The 21,548-nt window shown below is 46.0% G+C and overlaps 1 protein-coding gene across 4 annotated transcripts in view; it reads right to left on the bottom strand.

Annotated features, from left to right (window-relative positions):
• Window positions 1-2,279: 2,279 nt before the first annotated feature.
• Window positions 2,280-21,548, bottom strand: part of PAPPA2 (pappalysin 2) — a 274,087-nt gene continuing 254,818 nt past the window's right edge. For all 4 annotated transcript variants that reach the window (XM_019425665.2, XM_019425675.2, XM_019425648.2 and 1 more), the window contains 2 exons: window positions 7,186-7,284; window positions 2,280-5,510 (listed from right to left, as the gene is read on the bottom strand). In XM_019425665.2, coding sequence (XP_019281210.2) covers window positions 5,436-5,510; window positions 7,186-7,284 — 174 coding nt within the window. In that variant the 3' untranslated portion in view covers window positions 2,280-5,435. The remainder of the gene's footprint in view (window positions 5,511-7,185; window positions 7,285-21,548) is intronic.

The raw sequence follows: 21,548 nt of genomic DNA on the forward strand, positions 1-21,548 counted from the left end.
CATTGGGCTCTGTGCTGAGCATGGAACCTGCTTAAGATTCTCTCACTCTCTCCCCCTCTGCCCCTCTCCCAGACTCATGCTCTCTTTCTAACATAAAAATTGAAAAAAAAAAAAAAAAAAAAAAGAATGTACCCAAGGGATCATTAGGTTGCTGAATGTAGCCAATCACATATACTTCCCAATGAGTTGACCACCAGACTGGATTCTGACCAGAAAAATGTGCATTCGACCCATGTAGACTCAGACCATGGCAGACTTGAAAATAGCCATCTGTTCTCTAAACTAGTCTTACCTCATTCCAGACCCCAATGCACAAGACGTAGGTAGATTTTATGGGCGTGGACTATTATGAGATACCGGATGTTCACCACCACACTCTTTTGTGTCTGAGCTAATCATCGGGCCACCTGAAATGTTATGGATCCAGAATCAGTGGACTTTCTGGGGTGACTTCAAAAGAGACCCAAAGCCAGCTCTGGAGATGCCATGGGGCTATTTGTAAGTGGAAAACCTTCTCGTTCCCATCCTCCCCATGCTAAGCTCCTCATCATCTGGTTGGCCTGAATCTAAGAGTAGTGAGTCTCCCAGCTAACGGGTGACTCATCATGTCATTTAAGTTTGTCAGTCAATGGAAACCAGAGCTCCAAAGTCTCTCTCCAGGACTATCCCTGGGGAAGCTATTAGGGAGAAGGCAGCCTTGCCAGAAGTCTCAGGCCAGCTGTGGCCTAACTGGCATGTGCAGGGGCATCTGCTTATACTCAGGGCCTGGCATGAGGAGAGGGCCCTGGAAGAGCACTCTAGAAAACTCTCAGTTTTCCCACCATCAGCTACTAACAAAGCCACAAGGAAACCAATGAGCATCTGGAAACATAAACAGGTAAAAAGACCCTTAACTTTCCCACCTAAAACAGGTATGGGTTTGCTCTGGACCTAGTGGGCCACATCCTAGAGTAGAATGCATATGGCATTTGGAGACAGAAAACTTGGATTCCCATCCCAAGCTGAACTTAGTTATATGAACTTGAAGTTTTCAATAATTTGACAGTTTCTTCATCTGTAAAATGGAAACAGACAAAGCTGATTTTGCTCTGACTTACCCACGGGTAGCAATAAAGCAGAAGAAAGCAATTTGTGAGATAAAGAAAATGTCAGGTAACTATTTCTTTTTGCTCTCAAGTGTTTATTTCTAGTCACAAACCTTTCCCCCAAGTTCCAAGCACACATTCCCACCTATCTATTCCATGGGTCTTACCAAATGGCTAACAGGCATGTGAAGACAACCACTCAGCCCTTCAGGCCACTGGAATGATGCCTGGCATGACCAGAAACCCTGGCAGGCTGCCCCCAGCTGCAGAGGCCTCTTCCTGGGTGCTAAACACGACTTCACAGGAAATTTCCAAGTAATTATCTACCTGGCCCTCCAACTGATTTTATCAAATCGCAAATATATGTGCTTTCTTCCAAAGACCGCTCCTCCTGGCTTCCCCCTTCTGTCAGTGACGGTAATGTTCAAGGGTCCATGCTTAATGTTCAAGGCTTAACGCAAAGCCCTCACCTTTGACATTTCTCTCCACTTCTCCCCCTTCCCTTTCATGTCCTCTTCAACACCATTTTTCTTTTCCTTCTCACATCTCCATGTCTCACAGAACCAGGCGTAAAACAGAGACCAGTCATACGAACTTAAGGAACTTCCCTCACCAGGCTGACACTTGCTATCCTTATCGATGTAATGAGAATGTGGAGGTTGCAGACTTGCTGCGATTAAGTTTGCCAAATGCATGGCACATGTTGGCCAAGTTCTGCCTTCTAGCTAACCTGGCTGCCTCAGTGATGTCCAATATCACCCAGCCTCTCCCCAAACCTACCTCCTCTCTTCAGCCCTGTTCTTCACTTTGCTTGTACTATCCTCTTCCTCTTTCCCATTTATGTCTACCAAGCTTGTATGCCTCCTCCTCAGACCATCCTATGCATCTTTGGCATCCAGGAGTGGTGCCTACTTCCTCTGACCCATAAATGTCGGCCTTTGTTTCTACAACCCACGAGACACTTGACATCACTACTGTGCGCTCTGCTTTGGTACGCGTCCTCTCCTCTCATAAAATTTCATGTTTATTTTGTCTACATGTGCCGCTTACTTAATAAATCACTCTTAAGTGACCAAAAGGAATCCATCAATCAATTAACTGATGACGACGTCTGGACTGGCCCAAGCGAATGGGAAGCGATTTGGAAGTGGTGGTTGATTTGAACAAAGAATAAGACACCAAAGACACTTCACATTTTCTGTGCTGATTTTTTAATGAACATCTTATAATCTTACAAAATAACTGGCTGTAGCTGTTTTACATTACAATACAGTAGATCAGCTCCTTTCATTGTGTTCCCAAACAAGCCATCCCCTTGGGGTGCTAACTAACGCACTCAATAGTGATCTCACAGAGTATAGAGCAAATGCCAAGTGCAATGCCTTGTGATGGAGGGAAGCAAAGGAGACAATCAAGATAACTCTTCCCTTTCATGTACAGTTTTGCCAGCTGCCCATCTGTCCTCACTCTGTCCTCTCATCTCTCTGGTTGGAGACTGTCACACGAACCACCAGAGTCAGCCTAGTCCTGGGCAACCTCGACACCAGAGCCCCTAGTTACTAGGAAAAAAAGAAGCAGAGAAGTGACTTTGGAACATAGAAGGGCCTTTGGGAGAGGTCCTCCATTACCCCGTGGTTGGGTGAGAGCAGCCAAGTGCAGACCACCACATGGAGTGTGAGTTGATTATCTCCCGGGGTTCTATGACCACGGTGGCTCAGTCCTTCCACTTTATTAGTGACATGAGGGCTCAACACATTAGGGTCCAGGGACAAGGGCTGGAAGAGCCTGCCATCTCTGGCCATCGCTGAGTAGCGCCGGGCAGCCTTCAGCCAGAAGGGCTTTCCAGACACCACAGGAACTGCCTTCTCACCTTCCCAGGGCGGTGGTGCATTGCAGATGTCGCCAGTGGAGAATAAAAGATTTGTAAATGAAGTATGACAGAGAAGTGTGCTCACTGTTCCCCCTGTGGAGAGACTGAGCACAGACCCACACTGGCGTGAACTGCAGGCTCACATCCTCGTGGGGGGCTGTAGCCTTCCTGAGCTGGGCAATGCCCAACATACCTATTCTGTTGCCTCAATCTCAAAGCAGCATTCGCTGACACAAAGCTTGATGCACTTCCAAGAATTTGGATATTCTCCCCGAGAAAACAATTGTACGACTTTGTAAAAAATGGAGGATCTAAACTTTTTCATCGTCCCTTCCATATCTAAGCCTACTACAATCCCAGAAATATTTATTCTCTTCTTGGGGTACTAAATATGAATCCAATGAACGGTAGGTGCCTAGGGTTCCACTGGGGCCAAAAACATAGAGGACAAGGGCTTTTCGGATGGGCAATCTGCTCTTTCCTTTCCCCAGTGATGATGCCACCCTCATTTTATATCCCTGGAGATAAATTTTTTTTTCCCATTCCAGAATATTTTCCTTCCCACGTGAAGTCTGGCTCAAGATGGCGGTAAGTAACATTTCCTCTTCCTAGTTGCAAAGCCGTTGCTCCAGTGTTGGTGGGAAAAGTGGAGGACTTGTGGTCAGAGCCAAGGAGCAGATGATTCAGAGACCAAGGTTGCACGCTAATTTGGCCCGTTATTTGCTTCCATTGGAGAAGTAGCTTTGAGGGAAGCAAGACTCCCAGCCCTTCTTGAGATGACAAACTGAAGTGTTGAGCAAGAAGTTAACGCTCTTTCCCCAAAGGCCTAATCCAGAAATTGTTAACCAAAAACAACTGCAATAGACCATGAGCAAGAAGAGTGAGCCTGGGACGTGAATGCAGGCAGGTTAACACGGTGGTCATTTTACCTACAGTCCCTCTATTGAACAAGAGAGGATAATGGCAACAAAATGGACCCTAAATAGTTGAAATTCTTCTCTTTTCCCACAGAGTGTCACCCTTGCTCCACGTGTTTCCAAAGCTTGCTCAAATGAAAATCTCTAGGTCGCAGATCTGATATGTTGCACTCGAATAGAATTTACCTCAGATTCCGCATTGCTTGACGGATTCCCCTCTGATCTGTTTTGGAGACTTGGGACAAGGCTGAATCTCTGACTTGTTTCACCCTCCTGCCCGAGACTGTGATTTTCCCATGGCCTCTCCCACCACCACGGCCTCCCTAGGCTCCTCCATATCTGCCCGTTCTTCCACCTCCTCCCACTTTCCCCCATGTCATGTCCGTGACATTTTTTTTCCTCCAGAACATCAACAATTGGTCATGTGTCTGTGAATGATGGCCAGGCTTGGGGACTTAGAAGGAGTGAGACCACAAGCCGAGCATGAGGAATGTGTGAGTTCCTGTAATCCTGGCAATCCCAGCCCTCGTACAAATTTGTTGACTGACTAGTAAGAGCCACACTTGAAAGTGTAGAGAATCCTGGGTCTCGTCAACTCCAAACAAGAGTTCTGAGAAGTGAAAAGTAGTGAATACAGTCTTTTTGGATAGATACACAAGAACCACATTCTGGTTCTCCTGGGCCTAGTGCTAATGGGTACTCCCACCCAACTTGCCATCTCTTAATGTTATTGTCCCCGTCCTCCACCTCCTCAAATGGGGTCCAGCTTCCTGCTCCTGAAAAGGTAAATTAGCTGACATGTATCAAGAACGCCACCTAATTTCTCTCTCTCTCCTTCTCCACTTCCCTTTCACCCTGCCAATTCTCATCAATAGAACGATGGCAGAGGAACTTGTCTTTCTGTCCTCAAATCCTCAGTCTTCATTTTGGATGTGAACTTCACAGCAGCATGTGTGGAACAATGTATACTTTTTAGCTTAGTAGACAGCAAAAAATATAATATATATAATATATTTATATAATTATGTTTAAATACTTATAAAGAATTAATAACTAGCCTCATCATTACTAAGGGAGACTACACAAAAGAAAGGGAGCCAGTTTAGAGGAGAAGAGCCCTGAAAGATGGCAATCCATTCAAAACGGGTGTTACAGAGTGTCCCTGGCAACTTCTCTTCTAGTATTTTGGTATTGGTTTGCAAGTTGGGTGGGGCTGAATAGTTGGCAGGGTGCAGAGTGGGGAGCAGGGCAAGAGGCAGGGATGGGGTTGAATAGAATATAAATGGGGGATGAGGGTCCGTGTATATCTATCATATTTCTCCTTCCACTTTTAATCAACTGCCCCTTTGAAGAAACTTTTGCCCATGATTCTTCCCTACTTGGGCTTCTTGATGCAATAGTCGGCACCTAGAAACATCCTCCTGCATTCTACGAGATCCTCATGCTCTTCCTCCTTCCTTCATTTCGTGACCTTTCTTCTCTGTTCACCTTTTGTGCCCTTTTGTGGAGGCCTCTCTTTCTTAATGCCTCCAGGGCAGTAGAAGGAGGGGCTTGATCCCACAGTTACTGATTCTCTTCAGCCTTGGGGTCCCGGCAGGTGCATTCATCCAGGTCACAGTCAGCAGCAAATGGAATGACCTAGTGGAAATCAAAGAGAAGTTGAAATAACCCACTTTCGTGCCAAGCTCCATACTTTTCAACCGGCTTTTGCTTTTCTCACGTGGTCCCAGGGGAAGTGTGGGATTACTGTTAATATCACAGAAGTGAAATTAACACTCAGTTCTTTCACTTACACATCATGTCTCTTTGGGCAAGGCAAATCTTCCTCGCTTCACTTTTATGTGTGTGGAAGGACAACACTCCAGGGGTGTTAGTGTGACTTAAATAAAATGATGGATATAAAACACACATTTCTCGGCACCTATACCACCTGTTACTACTGCTTCTAATATTAAAACTAATGTCAAAACCTTCTGTTAATGTTTTTGTTGCTATTGCTCTCTTCACAAAATCCCTGTGAGTAGGTAAGATGAATGTTGGCATTTTCTTTTTACACGGAAGGCCAAGAGAGGTTGGATAACTTAAGATCACACTACCATCCAGAAAACTAAGGCTCTACAGCCTAGTTCTATGACTCCTACTTCTTAGTACTCTTGGAGCCATAAGATCATCTTTGCTGTCTTTTTAAAAATTTTTTTGTAATGTTTTTATTTATTTTTGAAGGAGAGAGAGAGAGAGAGAGAGAGACAGAGCATGAGCAGGGGAGGAGCAGAGAGAGAGGGAGACACAGAATCCAAAGCAGGCTCCAGGCTCCGAGCTGTCAGCACAGAGCACGACACGGGGCTCGAACCCATGAACCGTGAGATCATGACCTGAGCCGAAGCCGGACGCTCAGCTGACTGAGCCACCCAGGCGCCCCAATCTTTGCTGTCTTCATGAGCATGACAGTCTGCCCATCTTGAACCCAGGATATACTTTGGCTCGGTGAGACAACGCATCTCTCTACCCATTGTGGCTGGACTGCCTCCCTGCTATGTAATTGTCTCCGCTCCATGCCAAAATAATCCAGCAAAAGTTCCTCTCTACCGGCTTGCATTGCCACCAACACACTTTTTGAGTGTATGTTACCTAGCTTCCGAGAAAACAGGGCATCTTGGGAGACCTGATGTAAAAAGTGGCAAGGATTCTAACCTTCGGGCATGGAAAATCAAGTGAGGTAAAAAATAGATGGACGTATCGTATACTAGCCCAGGTTCACCGAAGAGAAACAGGGATAAAAGAGAAACCGAGAAAAAGACTCCTGCTCAGGATCGGTCTAGGGAGTCCTGCCAGCAGCCTGTGGTGGCCACTCAACATACATTTGAGATATGGTTATACTGCACTATACAGGATTATCAATGTAATTACAATGTATTAATTACAAACCAACTTAATTAAATTAATTAATTTAACTACTAGTAACTGGATATCACTTCATTGGTGGTCTTGCCTCTCCAGGGGGGTAGAGGCCATGATTCCCTGCCAACAGAAGTGTATCCCAGACAGTTATAAGCAGATGTGAGTCTTCGAGTAGCAAAGCCATAGGTTTTTTGAAGGTGCTCCTTAAAGAATTAGCGTTTTCTAACAACCTCACCTAAAATCACTGCCCTTAATCCTGCCACCATAGAAGCTTCAATGTTTTTTCATGATCATTCCTTCTTGAGCATTGAATGAGCACCAATTATGGTACAGAAGGAAGGAGAACCAGCCAAAGCCCCTGCGCTGATTCCTGGAGCCCCTGCCCAGCCTGTTACCCGCAGGCGGGTTCACGTACCTTCTTGGAGGACAGAGTAGAAGAGCAGCAGTCTCCCCCATCATAGTGGCAGTAGGCCCGGTTGTTGATGGTATCGCACCACCCATCGGCTTGGAAAGGCTGGTGAAGACATGAGAGGTCAGCGTCTAAGAACAGCTTTGCTGGGCTTTGCCCAGCTCTCCAACCCATTCTCACCCCACCATAATCCGTGGAACTCCAGGGATATTATGGGAGAGCACCCAAAGGGCAGGATACAAACTGACCCAACGTTCTCAAGAAGCTGAAAAGTCCCAAGACCATTAGACACAAGGATCTGTTAAATTTTACTCTCAACAACTCTGCTTCTCACCAGCTCTAGGATCCAGAATGGTTCATCTAAACTCCTGGGTCAGCTTTTTCACCCTCATGTAGTCACAGGTCTTTGTGTCAAGTAGGTTACGAAACATTCTCACACATTTCAACTCCGTGGAAAAGCCTGTGCAGCTGGCCAGGTTGGCTTTAGAATTCCCATTTGATCAGTGAGGAAACGGAGATGCACAGAGATGACAAAAATTGCCCTGATTTGGATAGTTAGGGTCAAGCCGGCTTTGGATTAGAAGTCACGCATCTTGACTTTCTGTTCCTTCTCCCAGATTAAGAACCATAAGTACCACCCCTTTGCTGCCACTTGTGTTTAAAGAGCCTGGTGGTCCTGAGGTGCTGTGAATACCCAAATGATGTCTGTCCAGAATGCAGGGGTCCTGGGGCTTGGGACACTAGCGCTAGAACATGAATCGTCTCACATGTACAGCTACCTAAAGCACAGCAGCTAGACACAGAGCAGAGAGAGCTGAAGTGTTCCCATTCATTCCTGTTACTGCTACAAGTGAACAGAAACCAAAATGGGAAACGGGCCTAGGCCAAACCAGAGTTAATGGAGTGTTTCTCCCCAAAAGGGAATGTATGATAAGAACAGCAATAAGCGGTTAAAATAAAAGCTCAGAAGCCCAATGCGCTGTTTCCCTAGAACTCCTCCTGGAGAAAAACAGTGTCCCACAGCATCCTGGAGGGCATGCCAGCCAGCCCACCTACTCAATCACATTGGCTGCTTCCCATCCTGAGTGGATGCCCAATTGCAAAGCCTCAGGAAACATCTTGTGGTCAAACTCTTTGTACCACAAGACAGTCAGTAGACTTTTGAGTTCTTAGGTCGCCTTCCAGTTTACATGTTTAAATCACTTTCTCTCCCCCAACCCTCCTTAAATGTCAAATAGACGGACTGTTCCCTATTTCACTGGGCTTTGATGAGACAGATCACTAAACTGAAAAAAAAAAAGGCCATTAAATGATTTTCAGCAATTGAATTACATCAGAAGGAGCTCATCCAAATTATTACTTCAATGTTTTGATTTATTCTATGGGGTCCTGAGGTCATTTGAACATCATTCCAGATGTATACCAGTTTGCCAATCACTGAAAAGTTGCTACTTGTGGCGTGGAACTCAACAGCTGTTGCACAGCTGTCCAGCAATGTCGGTTGAGAGCAGGAAGTCAAAATGAATTCTGTTTTCAACACGGGACTCACTGGGATAGAGACAAAGATTTTGAGGTGAGTGTTTGTCTTTAACACTAGAACCAGTCACTCTGGCTCTGCAGAACTTGGGATAACTATACAATCAGGACTTGGGTCTACAACTGCAGCCCTATAAAAGGAGTCAACGTACAGCCAGCTGCATCCTTAACATCTCTAAATGCTCCTGGGTCCTCCCAGGAGGATCAGATACATCTACTGAGATTCCCCCAGAGTTTTCTTTTTCTTTTTCAAGTGTTTGGAGTGTATTTTCCTCCTCTAACACCGCATCTGTTACTTTTTTTCCAACCCTGACTGACTCATTGGCAAAACTTCATCTGTTCCTCCTTTATTTTTCATGTTATTGTCTATAAAAATCCAAAGAGCACCCAAAATACTTTTTTTTTATGTATAAAGTATGGTCTTCAGTATGGAGGATTAAAGGGAGAGCTTCCTTTTCATAAGAACAACTTAAACATAAGAATGAATTAATAAAGGATCCAGGGAGATCTTCCTTCCCAAAGTCTTCCCCAAGGATGGCTTCTTATCTTAGGAACACTAGGGAAGACAGGGTGAAAAGAGTACAAATGGTCTAGGTGACCTTCTCTACCTCCTGATGGATGTCTACTGCTATAGCCTGAACACGATTTCTAGAAACTGCTTCTTTGCTGCTCTCAAAGGGTCATCAGGGAAGAAAAGGGAATTTATTAAAAGGAGCAGAAAATCGGAGGAAAGGTTGGAAAGACCCAAGTATTTAATTCACTATATACCTATTAGAATTAATTGTTCCTCCCCCAACCTGCCAAAAACAACTGCTCCACCCTAAACAAACAGAGTCTCCAATGGCAACATGTGCCTGGGAAGCTTGACAGCTTGAGTCCAAAGTTACAATGGAAAAATTAGGAAGGGAAAAATGACTAATTGATTCAAAGTTTTTAAAGCATCTGAAGACTGCATATAGATTAGATCAAAATCTCAATAATGGAAAGGTGTCCGACTTGCCACAGGAAACTTTCCCCAAGGAAGGGCACAAGGCTTGGTTTCTCTGCACAACGTGTCCATAGGTGAATCGTCACTACCCATACATACACCTCATTTATCCTGTAACATCAGAAAACAAAGTGCTTCACATTAAGTGGATTTTTCAAATACCTGAAGACTATTTCTACAGGAGACACTTTTTCATTTTCATTTTAACCATTTTGGCAAAAGAAAAAAAAATTATAAAATTCCTCTTATCATGCCTTTTAATAACTTGGATAGAACACAAATTCATCCACATGAACATTTTTCATTTCCATTTATGGGAAGGCTTTCTGTATGGGGACACTTGTCCCTTCACTAGATGAGCCCCCTTCAACACACACACACACACACACACACACACACACACACTCTTCATAAGTCAAGCTTCTTAGAATTATACCTGAAGTAAGTACCTAGATCTGAGAGAGAGGCATGGTTGTTCTTTTTATGATCCAGGAGCTTGATGTTATCTATGGTCAGCTAGCTGTTGCTCTGGTCAGTTGAGGCGGCCATATAAATGGCTGTGTGTGAATGGTGAAATATAAGGAGGAAGGGCTATCAGTGACTATGGAACCTGTACAACTTTGGAAACTTCTCAAAAGTAAAGATAAATTCTTCTTTATATTATGTCATCTACCTTCTTTATGTTGTATTATTTTCTGATTAAGGTTGTTCTGGAAAACTAGGCATGGGGATGGTGGCCCTATCTAGTCATTCATTCATTCATTCAACATCCTTTATTCCTTACCTCTATGTGCCAGGCATTGTTAAGGGGATACAAAGATAAATAAAACATGGTTGCGACCCTGGAGAGAACCCACTGCAAACAAGCATAGCTTATGATGATGAGTGTGGCATAGGGGTGTGGACAGGAGAGAAAAGTACCGAATCCAGATTTTGGTGGTGGGGATCTGTAAGAACTTTCAGGGCTGGCTCTGCTACATCTAGCCCCTGTGGAGGAGAGGTTAGGACTGGATGATTCGGAGGGGATGCCTGAGGGAACTGTGTAAGGGAAAAAAGAGGGTGAAAATAGAGAGACAGGTGGTCCCAGACTGCCTATCACAGGGCCCGCCCTCAGGAATGGTTCCATGAACATCAACTGATTGGCTGATAATACCTCTATTACTTGAATGACATCAAAAGCATTTTTCTTCTATAGCTTGCAGCAAAACTCATGACCATAGTTATGTTTTAGAAAGGTTAGCGTTGAACTTTAGATGTTCTGCTCTGCTAACCTACAGGCTGGGATCTCAGCCAAAAGTGACTATATCCCTAGAGGTAAGGCATGAGACAAAATCCTGATTTGCCATCTTTTAAAAAAAAAATGTACTTATTTATTTTGAGAGAGAGAGAGCACAAGCAGGGGAGGGGCAGAGAGAGAGAGGCTAGAGAGAATCCCAAGCCGGCTCTGTGTTGTCAGCACAGAGCCTAACGTGGGGCTCAAACTCACGAACCATGAGATCGTGACCCAAGCTGAAACCAAGAGTTGGATACTGAACTGACTCAGCCAGCCAGGCACCCCCTGATTTACCATCTTGAGGAGTGTTTCAGACCAGGAGAAGCTGCTAATACCATTTATGCCTAATGCTTAACACTGTTTTCTTTCTCCCACACCATTTCCCACCAAAACCCTCTAGTTATGTGAAGGACAAATCAGACCCACATCCGTTTCTTCTATTGATGAGGCTGCCTCAGGCCCCAAAGAAGCCCCTCGCCAGGGACACTATGTTGCCGTGTTGGACACAGTCCCGGCGGTAGATAAAGCCTCTTGTGAATATGTACAAGAATGTGTGCTGATTTTCTCTTTTTCTCTGGCTTTCCAGTGAGTGCTTGGCCCTATTCTCCGGCCTGATTCTGATTCTTCTTTCATCTCAAAGATCTGCCTGCTGTGTCCATACTCCCTGGGCTTCACTGCAAGGCCACTCTTCGAATTTCACAGGAAAAACCCGTGAGGCCTTTGAGGCCCCTCAAGGAGCCTTGGTGACCAGAACACTACTTGCTTTTTGTTTTTCTTTGAAAGGATCACAGATACATGAAATTCTATGGTTGGATGGAGCCTTGAAGACTGTTTACTATAAAACTCTTATATTACAAATGATAAAATGGATGCTTAAAAAAAAAAAAAGAAATGTCTTGTTTGTCAGGCTAGTGGGTGGCAATTCTGCGAATGAGGAGGAAATCTCTGGATCCTTGATCTGATGTTCTCTCTACTATACCATGCTACCGCTCTCTGATGAAATCATCGATCTTTTAATTTATGGGGAATTCTGGGTAATTTAATTCCTTTGGCATCTCTATAAGAAATGGCTTAGGTACAGCATTAACAACGAAGTGAACCCAACAATCCAATACAGAAACAAAAAAGGACTGTTTATATACATCATCTCAATTCCCCTGAACCCCAACAACTTCCCTTCTTATTTTCCCAGCTGCAGGTCGAAATTTGTCCCCAATAAGCGACCAGGCGCGATCACTGCTTCTGGCCTCGGGGCTTGGTCAGTGCATATTTCCCTAGAGGCTGATTTCCCCAGGAGGAAGCAGTAACTCTGCTCCCATCCCATCAGCAGATGCCTGCAACCCAGAAACATTTATTTCTGGGTCCCAGAATGCTAAAGCCAGATATTTTTCTGCTCATTGCAGTCATCTGACGGAAAGAGGAAACGGAGCTGTTCCCCTCCTCCAGCGTTCACCCCTTGGGGTGGGAGGGTGCCAATGATCTCACATTTGTGGGTTTGCCACAATCTTCTTGGAAAATGTAAAATTAGAATAGATACCCTGAGATGGATTCTGCAGGAAGAGTTTCTTACATGCAACCTCCTCTGGAAAATCTCCTCTGGCTCCCTGGACCCAGAGAACTCTCCCTAGCTGTGCGCTACTATGGTATATTTTAGCCATATTTGCATTATTTAAGACTTGACACTTTGAATGGACTATCAAGGACTCACTCAGAGCGTAACCATCTTCACAGTACCAGCAGCAAGTTCAGTGTCTGGTGCCACAGGAGGTTCTCAAGGAATGAATATGGGGCGCGTGGGTGGCTCAGTCGGTTAAGTGTCCGACTTCAGCTCAGACCATGATCTCATGGTTTGTGGGTTCGAGCCCCGTGTCGGGCACTGTGCTGACCACTCGGAGGCTGGAGCCTGCTTCGGACTCTGTGTCTACCTCTCTCTCTGCCCCTCCCCCGCTTGCTCTCTGTCTCTCTCAAAAAATAAACATTAAAAACATATTTTTAATGAATAAATATGGGGGTGGCTAACTTCATTTCCTTAGCATACTTTGTGACCAGATCTGTCCTTTTCATTATTCTTCTCCTACTAGGTACAGAGCATTGGTATATACTTATTTAAGAGTGGAAAGAGACAGTGGAATACACCATCTAAAAGTTCTCCTTCTATAATCCATCTAAAAATGCTGGATAAAATTTAACAATATCCTCTCAACTCCAGAGCTGGGATAAGAAGAAAGGAAGAGAAATTATCAGGGGGCCAAAAACAAAAAAGAAGCTGAAAAACCAGAGCAGAAAGACAGGAGTGAAAGCATGGCTGTCTTAGGAATGTTTGCAAATATCTGTAATCAAGCAGTTAGGTTTTAACGGCTGATTGGGGGTAGGCGCCCAAGTCCCGGGCCCTTGCAAGGTGGTGAACTCGTAAGCGACGCTGTTAGTATTTTAATAAGAAGACTGGGTTCGTGAGGACCGATATGGAATGACACAGTCATACGGCGATGCGGTACAAGGTACCCTGGCTCGCTTGGAACTGGGAGGCTGGTTCGTGCCCACCAGCCCTGAAGACCAGACGATGCAAATCCCAGCCTCGGCAGAGTCACCGATCACTAAGGTATAAAGGACCTGCTGAGTTACAGGGTAGCAGTTGAAACCGCAAATGGTACTTCCTCGAACGCCAAAGGTCTGCTCCACAAATAATAGATGAGCAAGATGTAATTGAAAGAAAGGCAATGGAGACACGCATTCTGCTGGATGGGCAGAGGGAAGCACCCCATTTGGTGGCCCTGAGTAACATCAGGAGTTGGGGTGCAGTCCTATGGTCCGCTGTGCTTTACTGGTCTGGGCAAGCTCACACGACTTCTGTGTAGGGCTTCAAACCTCGGCCTGTGCAATACCCCAGACTCTCAAAAAAAGGAAAAGCAAATGTGCCACTTTGTAGGGTCCGAAAGAGACACCCGATTACGACGAGTTTATCTATGCGCGACACCACGACCAAAGCACAGCCTTGGAACAGAATTGATCAAATGGTGCAGAACCCATATTCTTCTGAGAGAAATAGTGGGGATGAGTTGAAATGGAAAGAAGGAAAGCAAATAGGAAAGAAGGAAAACAAAATAAGGTCAAGTGACTTGTAAGATTTTCATCTCCTTCAAGGTACATGGGGCTTAATACCTTCTGCTCTGGAAAATGATAAGGCTGTAGAGTGCAGTGATAAGGAGCTTGGAATACGGTGTTAGATAAACCTGTGCCCGGATCCCAGCTCTGCTCCTCACCACCTTGTAGAGGTGAGCAAATTACTGGACTTCTTTGAGTAGCATTATCCTCATTTGCGAGTGAGAATAACACCTCCCTCATAGACTGTTGTAAGGAGTAAATGAGCCAATGGAGGTGAAATACTTAGCCCCGTACCTGGTACACAGTAAGTCCTCAAGGAATCCTAGTTTTATGAAGGGGGCAGGAATCCTACCATTGCTTTTACTGCCGTGGGATGGTGTCTGAGTTCCCTCCAAAGAGACCCTGGTCAGAAAAGCTTTGAGATTCTACCAGCAATACTTCAGAGTCAAAGCCATGGACGTTCTCATCCCCACGCCTCCTGCCCCATTCACTTTCACCACAAATGCACCATCTGAGTCATGAAGGAGTCAGGTGACAAGGGAAATGGGTCTGGAAATTATAAAAACAGAGTGGGAGAGGCCTGACTGGCTTCTGGAAAGCAAGCCTCTCCTCAAAACCATGGTGGTGACTTGAGTGTCTTAGCCTCTGAAAAACCCCAAACCATCACAGACACCTCTTCCCTGACGTGCACCACAGGAAAACAGGAAAGTGAGAAGACGCTCTGTGACTGACTTTCCGGCCAAAAACAACCTCCTAGCAGCCCCTTTCATTTCACTGCAAAGAAAGACCCGGTACGGCAGACTCTTCGACCTCACTTACACACGTATGCCAGCCCGCTTCCCCGCTGGCCTGCCTCTGGGCCCAACAGAGCCGGGTGCTTCTCAGCCACCCCCAGGCAGGGGTAGGGATGGGGGTAAGAGCCCCAGATGGTGAAGACGAGGCACTCGGGTCGAGTCTGCATTCATCTGTGCCAGAAGAACGTTGGCTCGAAATTAGGGCTCTATTTCCCAAGAGATAGAGACAGAAGAGAACATTCTCCCATGGGCCCTTATCATGCTGTCTTGGGGGCTCAAAAACCAAATGAGACGGCCCTCCTAACGTTTGTGGCCTGCCCCTCTGTGGAGAAATGCCACAGTAGTGAGCCACTGCTACTGATGGGAGTGTGTCCTGGGAGGCCTCACCCAGGCTAAGAAGCCCTGTGCCTCCGGCCCTGACCTCCAGCTGCCTTCGACCAAACTGCATGAGACCGGGCCACCGACCTTATTCCTTGGTCACGTCTCCATAATCACGCGCAAGGTCGCTGCCGGGCCACAGCTGGCCTCCATGTCAACAAAGCCCCCCCCCCCCCAAACCTCTCTTCTGAATCCCGTCCTCCATGCTCGCCCTTGGCCCGGCCGCAGCTCTTCCCCAGCAGTCGGCTGGTCCAGATTTTATGCCAATGACTCCCAACCCTATGCTGTTGCCCTCCCTGCTTCTCGAACCACACCGCAACGCCTCTCAAGAGGCTGTCTGGTGGCAACCACGGCAGCTCTCCCAAGTCCTGATGTAGCAACGTCTGCTTGGGCTCCCGGCAAGAACCAGTAATGACATACCATCAGACCTCGCTCGCCTCTCCACTGCCAGACCTGTAGGCCCGCTGATTGTCGTGATTTTGTTTTCTTGTTTGGATGGGGGCTGGGAGAGGTGGTGATGGCAGAGGTGGCCTGCAAGGTCTCCTGCCAGGGTCTCGCTTGCACGGCATTTGGCTTTCTTCTCTAAAAGAGGGACGCATCAGCAACTGTCCAGGGGAATTTCCTGTCTCCCCTCCTGCTAATTGGAACCAGCCCACATGTTTCAAGGTCAACGATAGAGACTTTGAACACAAGAGGTTTGGACTCAGTAAGGCCCCCGGGGGCAGGGACACTTCCATTCGTGCTTCTTTCCATGAGCGGTAGACCCCCACAGCAGCACAGTGCCCAACACAGCACACGGGGTTCTTAACGCGAGACTCATGGATCCCCTCCAGAAGACACTTTCTAACCTAAGAAGGCAGAATATTTTTCTCCTTTCCACTCCTCCTGCCCTTCCTCCAAGGTAAGGTGCCTTTCCTCTGTTGTTCCCAACAACCCCAGGTGTCCGTTCTTGCCATCAATTACCCTCCCTAACACGTCACCTGAGAATGGCTCAGCATGAGCTTCCAGGTACAGGTTCACGGACAGTAGACCCTTACGGAACCAAACTTAAAGATCCAGAAGAACGAACCTGGGAGCAGAAATTCAGGCCATGGTAGCCACCGTGCTGAGCAGGTGGGATGGGACCTGCCCTGCCCGAGTCACCACTGCTGGCAGTCACTCACGCAGCCCCTCCTCTCTTGGCTCTCCGCCAGCTGTCGTGCCGGGACCACACCCCCCGTGAGGGACACCTTCGGCAGCCTTGCTCTGCTCAAGGGCTCACATCGCTCTGGGAGGCGGAGGAGGAGGAAGGAGGAGGAAACAGCTGGCAGAAAGGGCTGGAAAGGCACGGGGAAGAAGACCCCGGGGCAGATTGCCGGGGTCCCGCTCTGACCGCGAGCCTCTACTTCCCTCTATCCCTGTCTTCTGACTCCTTGGCCGGCCTGCAGTTCATGGGAGGTTGAGGCCGGCCTGGGCTGGCGATGGAAATGTTCTACCGCAGCCCGCCACGCGTGCTCGCCCCCCGGCGCCCCGCCACACGCACACCCATGCCAGGCAGCTCGGCATTTCTTGGCTCCCCAGGCCTGCCTGTGCGAGATGACTGGGAATGCAGACTGTGGGAGGAAACGACAATATTCATTGTTTGGATTAAATATTTTTCTTGGCCCTCCTGCTGTTTGCTGAGCGTCGTATTTTTTTTTCTCTTTCCCCATTCTCCCTCATTCCTTCCCTCCTCCCTCCCTCCCTCCCTCTCTCCTAGTCTCTCTTTTTCTCACTCTCTCCTCAGCAACCGAGCACACTGGGAGAAATTTCGGGGAGAAAGCAGACACTCCTGGGGTGGAAAGAGCTATTTAAAGGAATCAAAGCAGGTGACAGAACCTTTTGCCATTCTGATACCACGCCCAGCTCTTCCCAAACACGGAGCACTTTGGAGTAAATCTAAACCTACGTTGTTTTGAGTGTTCACAAGTACTCGTGGGGTCTAACTCGCAGGACTTGTTTTCTCTCTCATTCTCACTTTCTTTCATATATTAGGTATATATATACGTTATTACGTACACGTCATATACACAGAAAACACACAGATATAACAGACACATATATACACACGTACACATAAATATAGTACATATGATATATACAATATTCATATAGAAGATACATGTGTCGTAATCATATATAACATGTATATTATGGATATATAACATTAAAATACGTGTTTTTATTATATATATACATATACAGAGAGACGTATACAATTTCTCTGAAAGTTCCTTGGTATAAGGAATGTACCTAAAGGCAAAAATATTTTTACAAACTACAAGCCATCATATAGAAGCCAGATGCAATTTTTATCTTATATATGGCATTTTCTGTGACATGGCACTGTGCTATGTGGATGCTATGCATGATCTTACCGAGCCCTCACCATCACTCAGTGAGGTAGGTATGTATTATCATGCCCATTTTGCCAATCAAAACACCAAGGACTTGAGCCATTAAGGAACCTGTGTGAAGAAAAGACGTACAGCCACTGTCCGATGGCCAGGCTCGTGCTACAATCATCCTGACGTATCTGTCCTGCCGCCAGCATTGTCACCAAATCATAATGATACGTCACACTCCACTTCTCAGTAGCAAACCTGGTCCAATCTCCCACCACACCTATGAGCATGCAAAGCCACTCTCTGAGGAAAAGTCAATGCTATAGAAATCCACGAAAAATGGATCATGCAGGCTATTTAAGTTCAAAACATATATTATGAGCCAGGCGTGAGGCTAGTTGCTGAATTCTTGGGATATTTAATCGATACGTAATTAGTGTGTCTTCTTCTAGGTACAAGGAACACGGTATGTTCTGTGTATGACAAAGTCTGCCTTAAAGCAGCTTTGGTGTCATCAGCACTGAATAAGGAAGGATCTGAACAGCGTCTGAGGAAATAGGAAAGAAATCATGGGCCAATGGAGGATTAATTCCCAAAGTAACTAATAGCACCAATAAGAGCTAGAAGGCTCAGAATAGGAAAGGGTCTGCGACATTTCAGAAAACCTTTATGGAGTATATAGGATTAGATTTCATCTTTGAGTATGGATGGGATTTGGCAGAGAAGTGGGGAGAAAAATCACAGCAGGAGGGCAAAGATAAGCCAAGATTTCAGATGAAAATGAAAGCGATGTATCTGTGGTTTTCTGCCTCAAGTATTAATGGCCCACATTAGGAACTAGGTCAAAATCTCCATTCTGAGGAATCTAGCTGCTCCTTAGCCTGAAGACAATAGAGGCCACTGGAAGTTTTGCTTTGTTTTGTCTTCTCTGTGTTTTGTTTTGAGCAGACGAACAGGATAAAAGTTATGTTTCAAAGACTGGATCTGGGGACAGTGTGGGAAATGTTCCGGAAAGAAGGGATCAGATTCAGAGCAGGTAGAAGTTCACCTCAAACAGATATGAACTGAAGAAAACAGAACTGGCTGGTTGTAACATGGAACAGAAAACAAAACAAACAAAAAACGAACAGACAGACCGGAGAGGTACTGCAAAGGAAATGGCCTTGTTTGGGTAGGAGACCAAATGCAGACGAAGGTTTTTTTGTGACATTTTGACTTTCAAACCATGCTAAGTGTTTCTCACAAAATTTGTTCATTATGGGGCGCCTGGGTGGCTCAGTCAGTTAAGCATCCGACTTCGGCTCAGGTCAGAATCTTGTAGTCTGTGAATTCGAGCCCCACGTCAGGCTGTATACTGACAGCTCAGAGCCTGCTTCAGATTCTGTCTCCCTCTCTCTCTGCCCCTCCCCTGCTCGTGCTCTGTCTCTGTCTCTCAAAAATAAACATTAAAAAAAAATTTTTTTTAATTTGCTCATTAAAAAAAAAAAAAGCTAGAAAGAATCCTTACTAAATCTAAGGACTCAGTCTTAAGAAACAGAGTCTAAGCAATCAGCAAACCCTGTCCTAGCTCACAGTGATAAGGTCTACATATCTTTTCCCATATAAACACAGACCTAGAGGGTCCTGGCCAGTTTTCTCTCCTGCCCGATTACTGCCAGGCTTTCTCCACAACTTAGGCCTGTTTTGTCACCCCTGTAAAACCCAGGTCCGGCTGAGTTGAGGAACAGCAGGAGGGAGGTGTCATATTTATTCTAGAATATTTTCTTGCCAATAGTCTTGTCTCTTTTAGCCCTGGTCTAAGTTCCTGTGTCTACAAATAGTTCAATTTGTGTGGCTGATTACTTTGGTTCTTAAGCTCAACCTGTCACACCATCCCACTCATCAATCCGCTGCTCTGTCCTCCGTTAATTGGTGGATGCACGGAGCCTCCCTGTCACCCGTATGGAACCTATTCCGTGTGTCTGGTTTACATCCCCTTTATCTAGGGGACGCTTGTCCGTGTATCTTTTTCACTCTTCCACTGATTGGCTGCATGTGTTTCAAATAGGTCCCCACTCTCATTTCCCTGGTCTCTGGTCCTCATTCAGCAGGGTTCACTGGCACAACACCCCTTCTTTCAGCTTAAAGCTTGCAAAGCCTGGGTAGCTGTCCCAACAGGTGGCCAGCACCCTGTGTTCATCTCTTCGTTGAGTATTCTACAAGCCCTACATTCCTAATTCATGTGTTGTTTGTTTTCAATCTTCCTACCAGTTAAGAACAGGGACTCTGGAAACAGACTGCCTGGGTTTGTGTATTTATCCCACATTTGCTACCTCTGGAGCTTTGCAAAGGGACCTGAATTCTCAGCCCCTCAGTTCCCTCATCAGGAAAATAGGAATGATAATAAGGGTGATAATTCCTTAGTATGCACCTGCTATATAATAAACACTCAGTAATGTTATTAAATATACCATGCAACCAGGAGCTATTTCTTGTCTGTTTCCCGAGTGCAATAAGCCTGGATATTCTGAGTATTGATGGTTCCCTGTCTGTGAAGGTGGACGATAGCCCTCCCAAAGGCGGCTACGGGATAACCTGGTTGGTCATTCTCCTCTCTCTTAATCACGACCTGTAATCCCAGGGATCTTACATTTACTTTGCCCAAGTCTGGGAATAGAAAAACTATGCATAATATGGCCGTAAGGCAGGAAAAATACAGAAGCCAAGTTACCTGATACTAATCCTCTCTCTTATGTTCTGTTGTAGTTGAGGTACAGCAGCAAGGCTGTGTCATAGTCTGTCTTCAGTCCCTGGTCTCTTTTTCCCCCACCATCTCCACATCCACGCTGGGCCCTGCTCGCGCTGAAAACCCCCTTGCCCAAGGTGTCCATCCCTACCGTAGTGTCTGCATAGTCTCCTACCTCTCCGGAAAGCAGCTGACATATTAAGGAGCCAATGATAAATATGTATCTGCAACCAGATAAAATAGAAATTATTGAGGAGAAAAGGACTTTAACTTTGGAAACTTTGAGACTTCGTAAGTCAGATGTGGGAGATAAATATTTGAGGGAGAAATAGAAGTATGTACAGCATCCTTAAAGTTATACAGTGCAGGCAGCCACCTGTTAAAGAAAACTGGGAAACTTCGTTCTATGTGTCGGAACGTCTTCTACTCAGGTGGAGTGAGCATGAGTGGTGCTGTTAGGGACTGAAGTGTGTTCCTCCAAAATGCATATGTTGAAGCCCCAACTCACAATATGATGGTATCTGGAGGTGAGGCTCTAACAGGTCATTAGGTTTAGATGATATCATGACGGGATCAATGTTCTTAAAGAAGACATACCAGCCCTTCTCCTCTCTCTCTCTCTCTCTCTCTCTCTCTCTCTCTCTCTCTCTCCCTTGTGAAGACGTAGCAAGAAGGCAGCCGTCGGCACACCAGAAAGACAGCCCTCACCAGGAAACTGAATGAGCCAGCACCTTGATCTGGGACTTCCCAGCCCTCCAGAACTGTAAGAAATAAATGTCTGGTGTTTAAGTCCCTCAGTCTGTGGTCTTTGACTACAGCAGCCCAAGCAGACCAACACGCATGCCTTAGTTAGTGAATTTATTAATTTAGCTATTTTTCCTGATCTGGCAACGCAAAGGATTTTCAGAGATCCTGTATGAGAAAAAGGGAGCACGAAAACAAGGTAAGAGAGGACAGGCAGGAAGCGGCTCTCAAGAGGGAGCCCAAAGAAGTTAAAAGATCACTGGCTTCTGCTATTCAGTTACTGGGCAACCTGGATGGGTCTGGCCATCAGGCTGGGCACAAGGGGCATAGACACAGGACAGGTGAGTATGGCCAACAAGCTGGGCAGGCTCCAGGTACTCGTGACTCAGCTGCCGTGTCACTGGGGTCATAAGTGGTTCCAAGGCCAGAGACCATTCCCAGGAACCTAACGGCATAGCAGACATGC

This window comes from Panthera pardus, unplaced genomic scaffold, assembly GCF_024362965.1.
Source record: "Panthera pardus isolate Hobbes unplaced genomic scaffold, ASM2436296v1 HiC_scaffold_21, whole genome shotgun sequence".
Taxonomy (NCBI): Eukaryota; Metazoa; Chordata; class Mammalia; order Carnivora; family Felidae; genus Panthera; species Panthera pardus.